The sequence below is a fragment of the Podarcis tiliguerta genome (assembly GCF_965153285.1).
Source record: "Podarcis tiliguerta genome assembly, chromosome: 8".
In the NCBI taxonomy this organism is placed as follows: Eukaryota; Metazoa; Chordata; class Lepidosauria; order Squamata; family Lacertidae; genus Podarcis; species Podarcis tiliguerta.
The window spans coordinates 23,534,862-23,555,639 of NC_139541.1; the positions used below are offsets into that span (position 1 = coordinate 23,534,862).

A 20,778-nucleotide genomic window follows, 5' to 3' on the forward strand; every position below is an offset into this window, starting at 1 on the left:
TTCCTGCATTGCACTAGATGACCTACGGGGCTCCCTTTCAACTCAACAATTTGCTTCATCTGCTTGTTTTCTTGAGTCCATCCAGCTCTGATGTGACATGAGCTGAGCACCAAGAGCTTTGCTGGAATGTGGGCTGTGGCTCGGCAGTAGATCACATGCCATGCATGCAGAAGGGTCTGGGCGCAATCCCCAGTGGCATCCCTAGGGCTCAAAGAGATCCCTCCTCCAAACCCTGGACAGCTGCTGCCAGGCAGAGTCATCATTTTTCATCACGTTTGGTCAGGGCCAGATTTAGGTTTGATGAGGCCCTAAGCTACTCATCAGGTAATGGGCCCTTTATATGTCCAGCTGTCCTTTGTCAACAACAAATTGTCGCTGTTGAATATATACTATATGGTAATTTATGGACCTAGTAGGTATCTAAAGCGATTTGCACATGCAGAATGTAGGCACCCTATATATAGAAATGAGCAAACCAGTGATATTTTAGGGAGCAGGCTAGCAGCCAGGGCCCATTACTTACATCATAGGAGCCTACACAACACAAAACACTGCTGCTGTGTGTAGGTTTTATTTTATTTGTTTTTTATCTTATATTTTGGAAATGTACATCCAGTTTTTTTCCTCCTTTATTTTTTTTGGGGGGGCCCCAAGAGAGTGGGGCACTAAGCTATAGCTTGTTTAAAGGACCCCTGACTATTAGGTCCAGTCGTGACCGACTCTGGGGTTGCGGTGCTCATCTCGCTTTATTGGCCGAGGAAGCCAGCGTACAGCTTCCGGGTCATGTGGCCAGCATGACTGAGCTGCTTTTGGCAAACCTGAGCAGCGCACGGAAACGCCATTTACCTTCCCGCTGAAGTGGTACCTATTTATCAACTTGCACTTTGACGTGCTTTTGCACTGCTAGGTTGGCAGGAGCAGGGACCAAGCAATGGGAGCTCACCCCGTCACAGGGATTCGAACCGCCGACCTTCTGATCAGCAACTCCTAGGCTTATACATAAATCCGGCACTGAGTTTGGTGCACTGTTTTGCCTGGTTTTTCCTTTTAACGTGTCAGGTTGTGACGCGTGAACTCAGGCAGGAGGGAGAAGATAAAGGTCTACTTGCTGTTGGGAACATAGGAAACTGCCTTCTGCGAAGTCAGGCCTTTGGTTCATCTACCTCAGTGTTTCCCAGGCTTGGGTTTCTTTGGACTACAGGTCCCATCATCCCTGACCACTGCTCCTTCAAGCTAAGGGTGATGGGAAGTTGTGGTCCAAAAACAGCTGGAGACCCAAGTTTGGGAAGCCCTGATCTAGCTCATTGCTGCCTACACTGACTTGCAGTAGCTCTCCAGAGTTTCAGGCAAGAATCTGTCCAAACCCTACCTAGATATGTGCAGGAATGAATGTGAGATCTTATGCACTCATAGTAGATGCTCTGACACTGAGGTACGGCCCTTGCCAAAATTAAAGTAATACATATAGGAGGGGCGGGTCATTAAATCCAGGGTCTAGAATTACCTAGTAGGGATGAAATTTGAGGCGTCGTCTTGCTTCGTTAATTTTTCACGAATTAGAGAGCCCATTCCTTTGTTGCAAGCTCTTTCATTCCTGCGGAGTATTTCATAAGTCTTCAATGTGCATTTCGGAAAAAGAATTCCACCTACGTAACCAATAAGGAAGTGGTGCAGAACCGAGGGAATGGGTTAGTTGTGTAAAGTAGTCCTCTGAATGCTAAGTGTTGGTAGCCACAAGCAGGAGAGGACTGCCACCTCCAGGCCCTCCTTCTGGGATTTCTGAAATTAAAACCCTAATTGTGGTTTCCTCCAGCTGGTTGTTCCACCTTTCTCGACCCGATAGAAGCAGGGGTGAGATCTGCGCTCAGAGGGCACCGTGGCTTCAGCCATTGATTACAGCGGGGGAAACAGAACATTGAGAATGGAGATTGCTTACACTTTTTAAAAAAGGACCAATTACTCACTCTCTCTCTATATATATATAGTATTTATATATATAGTGTATATAGATAGATAGATGATAGATAGATAGATAGATAGATAGATAGTATTTTTTCGTGTATAACACGTCCCCGGGTATAAGTCGCCCCCTATTTGGGGGGACTCAAAATTAAGAAAATGGGGGGAGATTACCCCCATGTATAAGACTACCTCCCCCCCCCCTTTTTTAACATTATTTTTAAGTAAAAAAAACCCCTAGTCTTATACACGGAAAAGTACAGTATATAAAAAAACTAAGTAAATTTCGGGGGGAAGATAATTTTGAAAAAAAGGGCAAACTCAAAGTGCACCCCTGGTCCAGAGCCTGTATTGCAAAGCCATGTTGCGATGATGGGGTGCCAGATTATATCCTTTGAAATTCACAATTTTCTGAATTTTGCAATGCAGTTCTCCGGTGGCAACATGCATACCAAAAAAATATAATTGCATGTTAAGGGAAGAAGCACCCATAATAATGGCACTGTTCATGAGAATCGTATACAAACATTTGAACTCATTACAGGGAAATGCATGCAAAAGACATGCACAAATTTGTAGGACTGAGATTGGAGGCAAATTATTTAGTGATAGTAGCTTGCCTGCACTCAGCTTTTAGTCACATTTCTTCATTTGAAATATTTCGTTTGCCACCCCCCTGCTCAGGTGTAGGATTGTGGCCTAAGTTTTTTAAATGGGTTTTCCAGTGCTGAGAGACGTCCTCACACAATTGACAACCATAATTACAGGGTTAATGCCAGGGGAAAGCCGTGTAGATTTTCTGCAGAGCAAATGCCTTCCTGCTCAGCTTCTAGCATGTGGTCCTGGGGAATACTTTAGCCAGGGGAAGTGAAAAATCTAATTTTAGCACCAGAGTTCTTGTATTCCACAACCCTTTAATTTCTCATTCTTTTAAGTCCACAATCACTTGCAGCCATGGGGCATTTCACTCCGCCCTGTGAGCCTGAAAGCTGGGCCGTGCTGTATTCTTTAAAATGCAGCTACTGTTCATTCTCTATAGCTGCGTCGCTTGTTTCAAATCAAATTCATGTATATTAGGGAAAGGGGGAAGGTGTTGGGGTTCTGGGCAGCAATTAATAATATGCAAGTGTGTGGATTTATAGCAAGCGTGCTGGGTTTGTGTGCACAGGGAGCAGTGGTTTTGTTAAAAAATAATAATGCAATGTCATTTTTTAAAAAAGATTCTAACTCTGGAAGTGAGCCCCAGTGGCGTAGCGTGGGGGGTGCAGGGGGGGGCCGGCCGCACCGGGCGCAACATCTGGGGGTTAGGGTTAGGGGGCGCAAATCCACGGGTTAGGGGGCGCAAATTACTTGCCTTGCCCCGGGTGCTGACAACCCACGCTACGCCACTGGTGAGCCCTACATGAGCCAGTGTTGTAAACTGGTCAGAATGGTCAGATTATCCCAGGCAGAGAGGCTCAGTCCTGTGTTTCAGCCGATTTACCTCACAGGGTTTTTGTAAGGATGTGGTGATGGTGGGAACTAGGTACACCTGAACTCCTGAAAGGAAGAGTTGGCTAAAAACTTAAGTAATATTAGAATAACTTAAGCTAGATCTGGACACATTAAAAAAAAAATGTTTCAGAAAAACGTGTTGTAAACCTCATAAAGGGAAATCCTGTTGCCCAGAGACAGAACTCTACAGCTCCATATGGTGTCACAGTGTTATAACCCATTTTGTTGTTGTTTAGTCATTTAGTCGTGTCTGACTCTTCGTGACCCCATGGACCAGAGCACACCAGGCACTCCTGTCTTTCACGGCCTCCCGCAGCTTGGTCAAACTCATGTTTGTAGCTTCGAGAACCCATATAACCCATTTAAAGCACCTTTATTGTTATTATTTTTACTAATATAGCTGAGTCCTTAATCATCATCCCTCACTTGGGGGGGGGGGATTGAGCCTAAGGATGCAATTCTAAATGGTGACCCACAGATTGCCACTCTGTTTACAGGATGCAGCACTGGGAAGAATTTGGGAGGTTTCACGGTTGCCCTTTGAGGTTTGACCCACTTGCTAGAGCTTACTTGTGGTGCTTGGTACCACACATCCCACACAATGTATGTTTACCCACCCACAAGTCACCAGAGGGAGGGCGGGAGCCGCCACCCTCACTCTCGATTTGACGTCACATATCACCTGGTAAGCCCTAGCTCATTGGCTGTTTTGTGTCGTCACCAACTCAGCGTCGCTTCCTGCCCTCCTTCCGATGCTCAGAATGACCAGGAAAAAGCACATCTGCCCCCAGGATGACAAATAGCTGACAGCATATAGGTCAGGGAGGACAAACAGGCTTTCAGCTCAAAGAAGTTCCCTCAAAACCACTCGGCTCAGCCTTAACAGCAGAAGTTATTTGCTGTGACGGGAACTCCGCCATATCTTGAAATCGTAATGCCCTCTGTTGAAAGCTTTTGGGTAACCAATGTGGTTTACTCTTAAGCCACAGAGAATGCCGTCTTAACGGATGCCGCCTGAGGGAATTGGAAAAGGCGATGGATCTGGTGCCAAAATTCTAGGGTGGAAGTATCCTCGCCGTGGGGCGCTTTCCCAACTATCGTTCCTCTCGGCGCAGCTTCTGCATAAAACCTTCTTTGTGAATCAGGCCCAGCATTTCTGCAGCCCCCCCCTAAAAAAGAGGGGGGTAGGGTGGCCAAAACTGGTTTTGAAATCATGAGGTTTCAAAGCACCGGAGAGTTGTTTTCTAGAACTATTAAGCTACAGTTGGAGAAACACGTGTTGTGAGTCAAAATATGGCCCCCAGTCCTCTCTCTATGGCCCCTGGGACTCTCACCCAGGAGTGGGGAGCATTTGGGGGCCAATTTGGGTGGGGCTAGAGAAACAAATGCGAATTTTATCCTTGCTCAGCAGGCTTCTTTCCATACTCAAACCACAGGCAATAGTTGTTATCAGAGTCCAAGGGTACATCCCACTGGCAAAAAGGCACAAGGAAGGCGCAAAACAGGCCTGTGAAAAGGGTTGTGGCTGCAGAGAGTTTCCAGGACCAGATAGAGAGGCCTGGAGATCTGCAATACCACCGCTACCAAAGCCTGAGATACCCTAGAAGCAAAGCACATATCGTCATCCTCTTGCTTCCAGCTGGCAGTTCAAGGTACTGCTCAGGCACCTTCTGAAATCAATGGGATTTACGTGCCTATTAAGCAGGCGTGGAGTCCCCATGGGCTTTTAAGAACTCATCCCTATAAACCCCCTTGAGGACTTGGAATCATAATAATAAAAAGCGAGCGAGAACAGCAAACTGTAAGAAATGAAATCTCTAATCCATCTTCTGACCTGGCCTCCCCCTCGGCATCAAATGAAAGCAGATCCTTTAATCTCGCCACTGTCTAATTACAGCCGGGGAAAACATGCTAAGCAAAGCTGTGCCAAAGTGGCACTCTGTGCCAGGAGAGGGGGACCCACCCCGCACTGCCATCCTCTCGCAGGCATAGCCAGAAAAAATGCACCTGCCTTTGAACCGATTGCCAGGGGCCACATCCTGGGTTGCAGCCAACTATGCTTTACCCAGAGTAGACCCATTAAAATTAATTTCAGGGCTCTGAGTAGGACTAATTTTGGAAACAACCCTCTGATGCAGTGGAAAACAGGCAGGTGTCCGATTTTATCCTTGAGGTTTTAAGCGCTTTATTCTCCCACTTTTGTTGCGTCGCATGTTTGCAGCGTAGACAACCTGGAAGTAATGCTTACCACCCGCTTTTCTGACCCTAAGCAGTGTCTGCCCCACATTCCCTTGTCTCTTATATGACTAAATTACTTGTGCGCCCACAGCCTTTCATTGTTAAGTAGCTTAAAGAGATAGCCAGCTGCTGCTTCCCCAATGGTAAACACACCTTGCCATGTCTGTGTGGTGATATCCTGGGATCTTCACAAACACTCCAACTTTGGAAGGGGAAGGGCCAGTCATTAAATGTTGATCGCTGCAAGAGAAGTGGAAGCCCAGTGTTTTTCTGGGATAAAACCAGCTTAACGCCAAGGCATAGCTGTCAACGTTTCCCTTTTTTTAAGGGAAATTCCCTTATTCCGAATAGGATTCCTTGCAAGAAAAGGGAAAAGTTGACAGCTATGTGCCAAGGGTGGGAGAGAGGTGAGGAGGAGGAGGAGAAGGAGGAGGAGGAGACAGACCCAGGTAGGCAGGCAGGGATGCTCACAGAGGGCCTGGGAACATGAAGCAGCAAGGTGGCTTTAATATTATCCACTAGATCCTGCTCTTCCTTCAAACCAGCACCTATGGGTCTCCTCGGCAGGCAACTGTTATTATCACAGTTCAAAGGTGCTATTCAGCCAGGCAAAACCAGTAATGGTCCCCAATTATTGCCCTGCACCCATGCAGTGGGTGAACGGCTTACCTGACATGTGGAATGATTCACACCTGGGGAAGTGTCATTGCAGACCATCCCTGCCTCATCGTATTGTTGGGGGTGTCAAGTGCATCAGTAGGCTGGCTGGCAGTTCCTTGCCACCAAGCCTTTAGCTGCGGATCCCCATTCCATGGAATCATAGAGTTGGGAGGGACCCCAAGAAACATCTAGTCCACCCCCTGCAAAGCAGGAATATGCAGCTGCCCCTTATGGGGATTGAACCTGCAGCCTTGGTTTGTTTTTGTTCTATTGTGTATTTTGTGTTCTAGTTTTGCCTTTTTGTGTTGTGATCGGCCCTGGCATCTTCTGATGAAGGGTGGTATACAAATTAAATCAATAAAAACTAATAATAATAGCAAAGAACTCTTCTTCCTCAGTGTTCCACCCACCAACCTTCTCCAGAGTGACCCTAGGAGCCAATCCTCAGTGGCCGACTCACCTTCTTTCACTCTGATTGGCTCCAGCCAGCACAAAGGATGAGAGGACTGCTTCTCAGTGGCTTAAAAGCTCCTTCATGCTGATTGGGCAGCTCCAGGGTGCTGGAGAGTGGGACCCTGCTGCAGAATTAGTAACCCCTGTCATCCTGGACTATAACAACTCCCAGCGTTGGCTGTGCTGGCTGGAGCTGATGGGAGTTCAGAATTCAACTGCATCTCAGGGACCGTTTCCCCAGCCACGCCTTTGTTGATGTGGAGCAAATGTGAGCCTGTGGATGTTTCACGAAATTCTAGCCCATGGTTGTGTAGGGGGGGGGTGTTCTGTGATGTTCTGCTGGTTGTTGCACATGATAAAAGGGAGTTCTGTATCTTGGCTGACAACCGGAGAGTCGTTTCCTCAGCAAATTCTTGGCTCGCACTTGCAGTTTGGGAAGGTTGGTGGAGCTTGCCAAGTGGAATGTGGGTTGGAACGAGGGCGGGATGCATGTCAGGAAGTCCCTGGGGGGAGAATGTAGGCCTTTTCTTTCTTCTCCTCCTCAAAAAGCAGCACTCTTGCCTTGGGGTGGAAATGCTGGATGCCACATGCTGTGTTGGGCAAAGGCTGAGCTGAAACTGCACACCTCGTTTCGTGTGAGCATATTTCAGGGATATATATACAGTGGTACCTCGGGTTACATATGCTTCAGGTTACATACGCTTCAGGTTACAGACTCCGCTAACCCAGAAATATTACCTCAGGTTAAGAACTTTGCTTCAGGATGAGAACAGAAATTGTGCTCCGACGGTGCGGCGGCTGCAGGAGGCCCCATTAGCTAAAGTGGTGCTTCAGGTTAAGAACAGTTTCAGGTTAAAAACGGACCTCGGGAACGGTACTTAACCCGAGGCACCACTGTACTGTAAACACAATTGCATACCTCTAGTTAAATGTATATATTCATTGTGACTATATGCACAGTGTTTTGATGCTGCACTTCAGGCATAGGCAAACTCTGCCCTCCAGATGTTTTGGGACTACAACGCCCATCATCCCTGACCATTGGTCCTGTTAGCTACGGATGATGGGAGTTGTAGTCCCAAAACATCTGGAGGGCCAAGTTTGCCTATGCCTGCTGTACTTCATGCCACCAAGTTCACTTTCCTTCTGTGCCTTCAATGTCCACAATCGGCAGTGAGGGCAAGTGAGGGGAAGGGCTGGTGAGAGCAAAACGAAAATTAGGAAAAGGGTGGCAATAGTAAGGGGTATATTGAACAGCACTTAAATGTTCAGCAACAACAGTATCACTTTGGTGGTGGTGGTTATTGTTATCATGCATTAAATTTATATAGATGCCCATCAACAGCTGCAGCTTACTAATCTTATGAGAGAGAAAAGCTTTTCTCTGTCTGCTTTCTCCGCGGCCTGTATAATATTATAAACTTCTATCATGTCCCCTTTTACTTGTGTTTTATCTAAACTAAAAAGTCCCAAACATTTCCCCACAGGGGAGTCGCCCCATCCCCTTGCTCATTTTGGTGCCTTTTGCTGAAACTTTCCCAAGCCTAGACATCCTTTTTGAGTCGAGGTGACCAGAAAGATTTCCCTGGGGAGATGCTGGTGCTTGTCGCATGCCCTCACAGAATATCCAGCGCCTTGCACATTTGACCAGGTGTCCTCTGTTTCCCATGCCAGCTGGAGAAGGAAGCACACAGAAAGAATCTTCTGTTCTTTCTGCCCGCCTACCAGGGTTGGCATGGGGTTGTCCTTTGGTTCCAGATCAGGCTTGCAAAAAAAACCCAATTAAGATGAAACCTTTTGTGTGGCTCTCCCTTTTCCCACCGGAGCCAAAGGACTTCCCAGCCATCCTCCCTTTGCCCGGCTCTCACAAGTATTGAGGTTATGTGGCTTGGCTTTGAAAAACGTAATATTAACCCTGCTCAAAGCAACCACCCTTTTCCCCACCCCACTCCATTTTGCTTCTGAATTACCTTGTTTTTGCACCGCCCGGCTTCTATTCATTCTTTTGTGTCCCCGTTGGGAAGGGCAGGCTGTTGTTCCCCAAACCGTGCCCTCCCACTGTCCTGTTGCCAAAGAACGTAGTGAAAAGATCGGCTTAGAATAAAGGGTTTAGGATGGAAGGGAAATACAGGTTTGGCAGGGAGGAAGATTGTGGCTCAGGTCACAACCCAATGACCTGCCCGCAGCAGAAAGATACTGCCCATATTTTGCAGACCTCGTCCTTCCCAACTTCCTTTCCTTCTGTGTTGTGCTTCGGAAACCTACTTATGGAAGCTGCCAAGGGTGTCAACTTGAATAAAATGGGGGGGGGAGGAGGTAAGCTCCGCCCTGCAGATGTGATCACATGATATAGCACACTCACACCATATAAATGGCAATGCCCATCAATTTGCGGGGGGCAGCCCCCTCAAATATTTTATGGGGGGGGGATTGGCCTCAGCCCCCAGGAGTTGGCTCCTATGTAAGCTGCCCTGGGAGACTTTTTTCAGCTGAAGCACAGCTTAAAAATAGATAAATAATAAAAGTAAATCGGCCCCACTGTGGTGTTGAGGGGCTGTTCATTCATTCAGATTAAAGGTGGTTGTGCTAACCTGTTCAGGAGGAGGGGAGATCAAATTCATTCTCTCTGCCCATCCCAGCTGCACACCTTGGTAACATTGCTTGCCCTGTCCTGGACAATATCCTTCGGAGGATGCAGCAACCAGAACTGTACAGAATGCATCTCAAGCGCGGTCACACAATGGATCTGTATAAAGACTGGCCGTTTTATTTTTAATCCCGTTCCCTCCAATGGGCTCACAGCTTTGTATGTGGTCCACCACCCTTTCCCCTTCACAACAACCTTGTGCCAGGCTGGGAGTTTGTGGCTGGCTCAAGGTCACCCAGAGTAGGGTTTCGAACCCAGGTTCCCCTGGCCCTAGTCTGACACTCTAACCCAGTGTTTTCCAAACTTGGATCTCCAGCTGTTTGGGGACTACAACTCCCATCATCCTTAGCTACCAAGACCAGTGGTCAGGTATGATGGGAATTGTAGTCCAAAGCCAGCTAGAGACCCACGTTTGGGAAGCACTGTTCTAACCTCTGCTCCACAGATAGGAACCCTGATGCTCTCAGACATTGTTGAGCTCCAAATCCCATGGGCATGGCCTATGGGATTTGTAGTCCCAGCAGCATCTCGAAGGCCACAGGCTTCCTCATCTCTGCAGCGTTTTATATTACACCACAGAGCTGGTGCTGTTGGCGGTGGTTCCTTAAAACAGCAACAGCAGAACTGCAACGGCACTTGGGATCCTGCGACGCTAACCCTCAAGATTCCCCGGAGATCTTCCTGAGCCGAAGGAGGCAGCCAGCCCCTCGCTTCCTGACATTGTGTTCCTCTTTCCTCGCAGTGCTTCTCCGGGAAGAGGTGTCCCAGCTTCAAGAGGAGGTTCACTTGCTCCGGCAGATGAAGGAAATGCTAACGAAAGACCTGGAGGAGACCCACGGCGGCAAGTCGACGGAGATCCTCTCGGCCACCGAGCTCAAGGTCCAGCTGGCGCAGAAAGAGCAGGAGCTCGCTAGAGCCAAAGAAGCCCTCCAAGGTAAGACCTGGACTTCCCTTCTGTATATTGTCATGACATGAAGTGTGCATCATTCGCTCCGTTCGCCCCGCCGCTCTAAGCCCAAGCTACTCGCCTCATTTGTGAGCTTTGAGCAGCACATGTCTCGTTCCCTTCCCACTCTAGGTAAAGGTAAAGGGACCCCTGACCATTAGGTCCAGTCGTGGCCGACTCTGGGGTTGCGGCTCTCATCTCGCTTTATTGGCCGAGGGAGCCGGTGTACAGCATGTACAGCATGTGGCCAGCATGACTAAGCCACTTCTGGCGAACCAGAGCAGCACGGAAACGCTGTTTACCTTCCCGCCGGAGCGGTACCTATTGATCTACTTGCACTTTGATGTGCTTTCGAACTGCTAGGTTGGCAGGAGCAGGGACCGGGCAACGGGAGCTCACCCCGCCGCAGGGAATCGAACCGCCAACCTTCTGATCGGCAAGCCTTAGGCTCTGTGGTTTAACCCACAGCGCCACCCGTGTCACAGTTCTGTGATTTTCTGTTCTGTAACTTGTGGGCCCTCTGCCTCATTTGGGCCCTGTTTCATCCCTTTGGCTGTGTTGCAGATTCCACGCACCCTCGACCACAATAATGTACTGATGCTCCTCTAATGTGATGTCATGAAAGAAAGCCCACATGGGCTACCTCAGGGTTGTTAAATGGCAGCCAGTTTCTAATCCTTACTCAGAGCAGGCCCACTGAAATTAACAGACGCAGCTGACTTAGGCCCCTGAACTTCAGTGGGTCGACTTGGAGCAAAACTTGGCTGGGTGCAACCGAGTGTTGGCAGGTGAGGGTAAGGCCAGTGAAGGCAAAATAAAGACTAAGAATGGGAAACCGCAGTCAGGATAAAAGGTTGCTGATCTAACCTGGGAACCATGCAAAGGTGCTACAAAATGGGGAAACAGCTCAGTCGTCCCCCAAAGCCCAGAGCCAACCTTTTCCCACCCCCCATCCTTCTATTCCCATGTCCCACAAAAAGGGATTCTTTCACCAGTGGAGAAAAGGCTGTCCCTTCACCATGGGAAACAGAATTGGTCTCTAAACATATACGCCTTTTTTACACACCTTCCGGACCTCAAACACATACACACAGGATCTTTTCGTTGGCACAACTGGGAGGCCGGGAGGGGTGCTATTCATTCACTGTTGGAAGTTTTACAAAGGAAGGGAATTGGGCTCCCCGGTAGGTATTTTTAGAAATCCCTGATGTGGTCAGATGGAAAGAGTGCCCCTCTATCGACCTCTTCCTTCAACTCTATGTCCTTTTCGAGGTCTGTGAAGCTAACCATCTTCACTATCTCGTGGGGCAGCTCAGAAGCTCCATGAGTGCCAGGGGAAGACCTCAAGGGTACCCAGGGACACCACCTTGGAGGCCCCCATGTTAGGGGCTTCCCATAAGCACCTGTGGGCTGGATGGACCTTACGCTCTGATCCAGCAGCACTCTGGTGTTCATATGCAGAGTTCTGCATAGCCCTGCTGGTGCAAAAGGAGAGGGAGGGGGGGTTCTCTCTGCTAATGTACTAGAAGCTCAGCGTGGATGCGGCATTTCATAGCTACTCTAAACCGCCAGTCCTGATTGCTCCCATCTATCCAAATTACCTGCAGAGGAAAGCGACTTCCAGCGGTTCATGCTGGGCACCGAGAGACTCTAAATATAAACTCCAAGCTGCACAACATACCACATGTGGGTTCCTCTCTTCTGGTACCTTTCCAAAGGTTGCGGAGAAATGCCATCAAAAGACGTTAGACTCAAATATGATAAAAGCACAGTCTGTTTAGCAAGCAGGAGAAAGCGAGAGCAGAGGAGAAATGCAATGAAAATCAGTGGCAAGGAGGCAGTTTCCAAGGCCTGTAGAGCATGGGTAGGCAAACTAAGGCCTGGGGGCTGGATCCGGCCCAATCGCCTTCTAAATCCGGCCCGCAGACGGTCCTGGAATCAGCGTCTTTTTACATGAGTAGAATTTGTCCTTTTATTTAAAATGCATCTCTGGGTTATTTCTGGGGCCTGCCTGGTGTTTTTACATGAGTAGAATGTGTGCTTTTATTTAAAATGCATCTCTGGGTTATTTGTGGGGCATAGGAATTTGTTCACATTTTTTTCCAAAATATAGTCCGGCCCCCCACAAGGTCTGTGGAACAGTGGACCAGCCCCCTGCTGAAAAAGTTTGCTGAGCCCTGATCTAGGGGCTACTTAGTAGGGTCGACTGGCAGTAGCTCTTTAGTCTCAGACAGAGGAGAGGCTTCCAGGCCACTTCCTCCCTGGTTCTTTTAGCTGTAGAGATGCTGGAGGTTGAACCTGACCTTCTCTTTCTTTTTTGTTAAATGCACAGTATGGGAAGACACCACTTGTTAAATTCTTATCTGTATTCATTCTGCCTTAACTTCTCAGAATGTGAGTCTGCTTTCAACTATGGACTGTTCTGTTCCTTCTCCACTCTGCGCACAGAAAGTTGCCAGTTCAATCCCTGGCATCTCCACATTTGGCCTCTCCCTTAAAACCTGGGAGCGTCTCTGCTGGTCAGTGTGGACAATACTGAGCTAGTTGGACCATAGTTGGACCATATAGAATCAGAGAATTGTAGAGTTGGATGCAGCAGCCAGGCTCTTTGTTGTTGTTGTTGCTGTTGTTGTTTCTTAAGCTGAGGAGAGTCTGCATGTTGCCACACGAACAGAGCACAGCAAGAGCTTGACGGCCACCTGAACTGTTCTCCTGCTGAATGTGGGTGTATGTTTGGCTATGCTTGACGGGCTCCAGTAGCGCTTTGCTTTACACAGCTCTCTACTCCCGACACAGACTCAGCAACAGCCGCAATTTTCGTAACAGATGTTAATTCTTATTTAGAGAGGGAAGACTCCTGCGCTCTGCTCCCTTTGATTAATTTTTTTTCCCCTTCCAGTTCGCTGCTTCCAAACCTGCAAAAATTGCTGAGATGCCTCTTTCCTTGAGCCCCTTAAAATCCCAGCGATCTGCTGAAGAGGGGCTTACCTTATCGTAGCCTGAATGCAGAACAGGGATTAATCGGGCCGCCTCTGAGATGCGTGGAAATGCATTGCCAGGGAAGGTTTTTGATCGGCTGTTTATTGTAGTGCAAATGCTACGATAAGCCGCCTACCACCCTCCTTTCTCGTGCCGCGGAAATGAACACTTCTCCAAACGCAGGGAAAGCGTGGAGGAAATTGCCTGGCGCGGACAACTTGGGTGAAAATTATATGTCGAGATGCAAAATAGGCTGGGTCACATGCATCTCAGGAGCTGGTGGGATTCTGGATCAGGTCACAATGATTTAGATGGTGTTAAAAGGGGGGTTAGACTAATTCTGGAAGGATAAAAGGTAATGGGACCCCTGACCATTAGGTCCAGTCGTGGCTGACTCTGGGGTTGCGGCGCTCATCTCACTTTATTGGCTGAGGGAGCCGGCGTACAGCTTCCAGGTCATGTGGCCAGCATAACTAAGCCACTTCTGGCAAACCAGAGCAGCGCACGGAAACGCTGTGTACCTTCCCACCGAAGTGGTATCTATTTATCTACTTGCACTTTGACATGCTTTTGAACTGCTAGGTTGGTAGGAGCAGGCACCGAGTAACGGGAGCTCACCCCATCGCGGGGATTCGAACCACCGACCTTCTGATCGGAAGTCCTAGGCTCTGTGGTTTAACCCACTGCGCCACCCGCTTCCCTTCTGGAAGGATAGGATCATAGAATTGTAAAGTTGGGACCCCGAGGGCCATGTAGTCCTACCCCCTGTAGCACAGGAATCCTTTGCCCAACGTGGGGCTCGAACCCACGAGCCTGAGATTAAGTCTCATGTTCTACCAACTTGAGCTATAATGGGGCAGGACCGTAGCCCAGTGGCAGGGCATCTACCTCGCATGTGGAAGGTCCCAGGTTCAGTCCCCTGCATCTCCAAGTAGGACTGGGAGAGACCCCTACCTAAAATCCTGGAGAACTGCTGCCAGTCAGTGTAGGCAATACTGAGCCAGATAGTCCAAAGGTGTGTCTTGGTACAAGGCCGCTTCCTGCATTCCTCCTTAAATCAGCCTTTTATTCAGAACCATGCGGACTGGAATCTTGCTTTGTTTTTGCCACCCTGGAGATCCATTGCCAGGGCTGGGGAACCTGCCCAGGGGCAGGGCAAAGGCAAAAATGGGCAGAGCCATGAACACAAATTCCAGTTCTGCATGGGAATTCGTGCATTATCAGAGTTCAAGGACACATTCCATTTTTTATTTACTTATAAATTTTCCAAAAATAAAATACAATTGGTAAACGCTTTCCAATATACATTCCCTTGATAGTCGACTTCCCTTCCAGCCTTCCATGGCTTCCTCAAATTATCTATTGCCGCTGCATATTATAATTGACTTATGCCTTCCTTCCTTCTCCTTATTCTCAGAATAACTTTTACTGCTGACCTTACTCTAAACCTGCCAGCGTTTTAATATGTTTGCAATAATTTTTTTTAAAAAAATAATCTACATTATCCAACCCTCCTTAAAGGCCGTCTCATCTCTATTTTTACTAGTTGTTGTTGTTGTTGTTGTTTAGTCGTTCAGTCGTGTCCGACTCTTCGTGACCCCATGGACCAGAGCACGCCAGGCACTTCTGTCTTCCACTGCCACCCTCAGTTTGGTCAGATTCATGTTTGTAGCTTCAAGAACACTGTCTAACCATCTCGTCCTCTGTCGTCCTCTTCTCCTTGTGCCCTCCATCTTTCCCAACATCAGGGTCTTTTCCAGTGAGTCTTCTCTTCTCATGAGGTGGCCAAAGTATTGGAGCCTCAGCTTCATGATCTGTCCTTCCAGTGAACACTCAGGGCTGATTTCCTTGAGAATGGATGCGTTTGATCTTCTTGCAGTCCATGGGACTCTCAAGAGTCTCCTCCAGCACCATAATTCAAAAGCGTCAATGCTTCGGCGATCAGCCTTCTTTATGGTCCAGCTCTCACTTCCATACATCACTACTGGGAAAACCATAGCTTTTACTATACGGACCTTTGTTGGCAAGGTGATGTCTCTACTTTTTAAAATGCTGTCTAGGTTTGCCATTGCTTTCCTCCCAAGAAGCAGGCGTCTCTTAATTTCGTGGCTGCTGTCACCATCTGCAGTGAAACTTTCCAATTCGGCATATTCCATCAATTTCAACCGCCACTACTCTTTCCTGGGTACTGCATCCTCAAGGACCCATTCCAACCAAGCAAAAACAGCCAAGCAGGGTGCAAAACAGGACCACTGAGAGTCGGCACCTGGGGAAAGAGGGCAGGGCCTATGGAAGGTCGCAAAGACCAGGTCAAGAGACCTAGGGGGCTGCATCTGCCCTCTGTGCCTGATGTTCCCCAACCCTGGTGAGGACAGTAATAAGCTACTAGATGCACCAGTAGTTTGACTAAGTCAGCTTCTTGTACTCTAAATCTTCTTATGCAGCATGGACAACTGGACAATGCAGGGACTCCAACAATGCAGCAAATGCAGCTATTTATTCAGCTCGCCCAAGGGAGGCTAAAGGAACAGGTTTGGCCTCGTGCTGAACTGACTCAGCTGTCTCAAAAACACACGCCTTTGGGTCACGGAAAGGAGAAGGGAGTCACCTTTTGCAAGACAAAGGAACCTGGATCAGCAGGTCGAAAGAGCCTGAACAGGTGCAGCTGGACAAATGTGCTGGGGGACAAGGCCAGGCCAGGACCATAGGTGACTATACCCCAATCTAAGCGCTGCCCTCCGAGGTCCTTAGCTGAGCTGGAGTGGCTGGGAGCTGGACATGGGAAGTAGTTTTGCACCAAGTCAGAGCGTTGGTCCGTTTATCTCAGTATAGACTCTACACTGACTTGCAGCAATGTTCCTGGATTTTGGATGCGGGGCATTCCCAGCCTCACATCCAGGGAATGAACCTAGGGCCTTTTGCCACTGCGATCTACTGCTTAAAGGTAAAGGTAAAGGGACCCCTGACCATTAGGTCCAGTCGTGGCTGACTCTGGGGTTGCACGCTCATCTCGCTCTATAGGCTGAGGGAGCCGGCATTTGTCCGCAGACAGCGTGGCCAGCATGACTAAACCGCTTCTGGTGAACCAGAACAGAACACAGAAATGTCGTTTACCTTCCCGCCAGAGCGGTACCTATTTATCTACTTGCACTTTGACATGCTTTTGAACTGCTAGGTTGGCAGGAGCAGGGACAGAGCAACGGGAGCTTGCCCCGTCGCAGGGATTCAAACCACCAACCTTCTGATCGGCAAATCCTAGGCTCTGTGGTTTAACCCACAGCACCACCCGTGTCCTGATCTACTGCTTAGCTACAGCCTTTTCCTTTAGTGACCTCCCAAGTGGTCAGAGGAGGCAATATCACCATGCTGTTGAATTACCAGCTGCTGGGGGATGACTGTGGGAGAGGGGCATATTGCCTTCATGTCCTGCACTGTGGGCTTCCCAAGATGCACCTGGTTGGCCAAGGCAATCAACAGGATGGAGGAACTTTCTGGTGGTAAGAGCTGTGGGGCAGTGGAACGGACTTATGTCAGAAGGTGTTGGTGTTGGTTGGAGCAATGCTTTAGTTGTGATTCTTGCACTACAGGAAGCAGAGGTGCCGAGTTGTGCCCAACATTGGGGGGGGGGCTCACCTCACATGTGAAGTCACATGTGTGTGACAACATGTGTGGTGTCACATGTGTGTGACAACATGTGTGGTGTCACATGTGTGTGACAACACACACATGTGACACCAGCGCACTGGGCTCACCAGAGGGCTGGTTATGAGCCCAGCAGTCTTCCTGTGTTCAACAGAGGGTCGCACCAGAGTGCTAGACCCTCCTAACTAGCCCAGAGTGTCAGCACCAGATGGGAAGGAGCAATGGGCTCACCAGCAGGGTTGCACCAGAGCACCGAAGGTCCGGCACATTGGTGCACCCCTGCTGATGAGCACAGCGCATCTTCCCATCTGACACTGGTGCTCATTGAAGGGTTGCGCCAACACACGTGTCCCAGCACACACAATGGAAGAGGTCAACAGCTGGGAAGGCCAACCGTCAGGAGCTTCTTCCAGCCCCTCAACATTGAGAGGGCCCAGCCAGTTGTCCAGGGATTTCAAGGGGGCTGGAGACACCCCAGCCCCCTGGAGTTGGTGCGCCTGGCAGGAGGTTGGCCTAGTCCCTTCCAAATCTTCAGCTCTGTGATTCTATGACTAGATGGTGTTTGCTTTGGTTCAGCAGGGCTCCTCTTCCTTGGTTCTTCTGACTGTTCCCGGATGCTTCCTTAGCAGCCACTATTCATCTATAGTGGTAATTGTTCAACTGTGCGTAATGTTTGTAGCCATTTCTATTAATTTTCTTATTAATCCTATTTGGAATGAAGTTCTCCAATGGCTAATAAATCTCTCTCTCATACTTTAGTACTAATCACTTTTTGAAGAGGAGGAGGAGGCTCGTCTTTTGTTAGAGAGAGAGAGAAAGTGCAGACTATATTAATTTCAATGATTCTTTCCCTCAGAAGTGAAAAATGAGGACTAATGGTGCTTTATCTATGGGTCCCCTTATTATATATTAGGGATGAGCACTTTGTCTGAATCCAAGTAATTAGCCATTTATTTGAGATGGAACTCTTGGTGAGAACTCACTCTATAAAACGTGTCCATTAATTTGAACGGAACCAATATCTTAATAAATTAAATCAACTACAGCTGTGTGTAAATGCTGTGTCTATCTCAAGTCAAATTTCCGGATGGGAGATAGATCCTGGACTCATAAATCAACTCCTAGAAGGACCCCTACATTGGCTGAAATAGTATGAGATTTAAGGTGAAGGCAGGTGTGATGTTTTACAGGCAATAGAGGCAGTTTAGTAGTGCTTCTGCAGCTCTGCAAAAAGCAGAATTTCTGCACCCATGCCTCTCTCCATCATCTATCCAAGCAAACCAGAGCACTGTTGCTGTTGAAGGACACATCCTGGTTGGTTTAAAGCACTCGGGAAGGGTGTGGTCAGTAAGGGGCGTGGCCTGGGAAGAGGAGGCGTGGCCTGGGAAGAGTCTTAAGACCTGGATAGAGAGCCTTGGAGGGTTCATACAGCCCAAGGTTCCCCAGCTGTGTCTTAGACTGCTTTGCTTGCAAACACCTGGGGAGATTTTGTCACCTTTCCATCAGTTTTACTGTCACCTTCACAGTTTATTTCATTGTGTGAGGCTCTTCCAGCTGTATGGTCCTGAGCCAAAATGAATGAGCAAGAATGGTAATGGAGCTGGAAGTATGTATGGAGCTATAGGCACCTGGTTGTAGCTTGACCAGCTCCTGGCATGGCATCTGGCCTAGCTGAGGATGCACAGTTCTTTGTGGGCTATAGGACATCAGCTTCCACTTCATGAAGCTGCAGCCAATGGAGAATAGGGAAACCGGGCAGCTCCATCAACTCTGCTGAGAGTCTCCTTGAACTGTTTCCATCCCAGCTAGTGTTTGTAAGCACTTGGAAACGTTAAGAACTGAGGTTGCTTTTTTTTTTACTTTTCCTCCTCCCTCCTCCTCCCTGTTTCCTTTCGTGTCCTGTCTTTCATGTGTTAAGCCTCTCTTTAACTACTGATCTTTCTAAGCCGCCCTGGGAGCCTTTCCAGTTAAAGAGCATGGCAGAAAGAAAATGCTTTAAATAAATAGATAAATACAGTTGAATACAGGCAATAGCCTTTCTGTGCAATGGAACTGATGAAGTGTTAGGCAGCAGGGATGCTCTCTCACCCCTGAGCTGTTGGCACACTCACCCCAGTGATGATCACTGGGGACTTCCCTCTTGAAAGATGATCTTTAGGGTCCTGTCAGCTGCAACAGAAATCATGGCAACAATTTGATTACAATACACGTAGCAAATAACGATCCGGGACATTTGGGGCATGCAATCCCTCTGCTCGCATAAACATGTCTGGGTCAGGGGGAAATGGTCCGATATTGTTGCATAGGCTTGAAATATTAGTCTATTAAAAATGGCAGACAGGTATTAGTCATAAATTACTTATTGATTGGTAAGGGAATTGCTGTTTTTGATGGCTTAGAGTGGAGTGGGGGGTTGCAGTCCCTTAAAAAAAAAGAAGCAGAAGAAACCTCTAATGGGATCGCACAAACACATTTTTGAAAAATAGGCTGCAGGCCTCATTCATATAGGAGGAAGTTCATCTTGACTCCCTCGCTAGAATGCACACACACACACACACACCCTCTTGCACAAAACCCCCTCCAGTCCTATTTGTAGTTGGGCTTGGCAAACGGAACTGTTTTCCAAAATGAGGAGAAGAACAGCTCCATATGATTTGAAGCTAGACTGGAACCCAGAGCCTGTTGCTGGGGATGTTATGGGCTCCTACTAATTTCCTAATTCCCCACCAGCCTTTCCTTTCATTCCCCCACCTATGAGCTTGCAAAAGGTCTTGCATATGACCTGCCAGGTATTCCTTCTGAATTGGCTATTGGGAACCTCCAGGTCAGGACTTAAATGTGGCCCTCTGGCCCTCTCTCTCACTCTCTGGCCCTCAGAACTCTCACCTCCCCTCCCTAGGCCACACCCCTCTCTGGCCCCACCCTCCTTGGATGTTTTCACGTCTGCCAGGGATGTGTCTTTGAACTCTGATCGTGCCTCCCGTTTGACAGCAGAGAGGAATGTGTGGAAGGGGGTGCAAAACCTCCTGTGCCAAGGTAAAGTTTACAGCCATTGTTTCTCCCACTTTTGATTCGATTCTGATTTGGGTTAATATTGGCATGCCTCTTTTCCAACTAGATCTTTAGGTCTAGCACAAGAAGGAAAAGAGGGAGCATGATCAGATCCCTCTAGATCAGGGTTTTCCAAACTTGGGTCTCCAGCTGTTTTTGGACTACAACCCCCATCATCCCTAGCCAGCAAGACCAGTAACCAGGGATGATGGGAATTGTAGTCCAAAAGCAGCTTAGGACCCAAGTTTGGGAAATATCATCCTAGAGGTAAGGAACATGCAATCGTATTGCAGTTGCCAAGAGTGCACTGACCGCAAGGGGCATAACACAGATCTGCAATGAAAGATGGAAAGGTAGACTGTCAAGAAATAGATTCAGGCAGGTAGCCGTGTTGGTCTGACGCAGCCAAAATATATATAAAAATAAATAAATTGTTGCATGCAAAGCTTATACCAAGAACAATCTTAGTTGATCTCTAAGGTGCTACTGGACAATTTTTTATTTTATATATATATATTTCATAAAGAAATAGTCCATCATAATATCGATACATGCAGCTAAGCACAACTGCAAGGGAGTAAGTTAATTGAATTCAATGTGATTTGCTCCCAGATTAGTATATGGGGAACATCGGGCCTGGGGCCCAGGTGTGATCTTCTAGTCTTCCCCAACCATACCGTTCACTGGCCCTGAGTTGCATCCTCCTTGC

General features: G+C 48.1%; 1 protein-coding gene across 2 annotated transcripts in view; it reads left to right on the forward strand.

The window, feature by feature from the left end:
- The window catches only part of LOC310682889 (kazrin-like), a 215,738-nt gene that overhangs the window by 152,047 nt on the left and 42,913 nt on the right, over positions 1–20,778 (forward strand). For both annotated transcript variants that reach the window (XM_083452198.1, XM_083452199.1), the window contains exon 2: positions 10,194–10,385. In XM_083452198.1, coding sequence (XP_083308324.1) covers positions 10,194–10,385 — 192 coding nt within the window. The remainder of the gene's footprint in view (positions 1–10,193; positions 10,386–20,778) is intronic.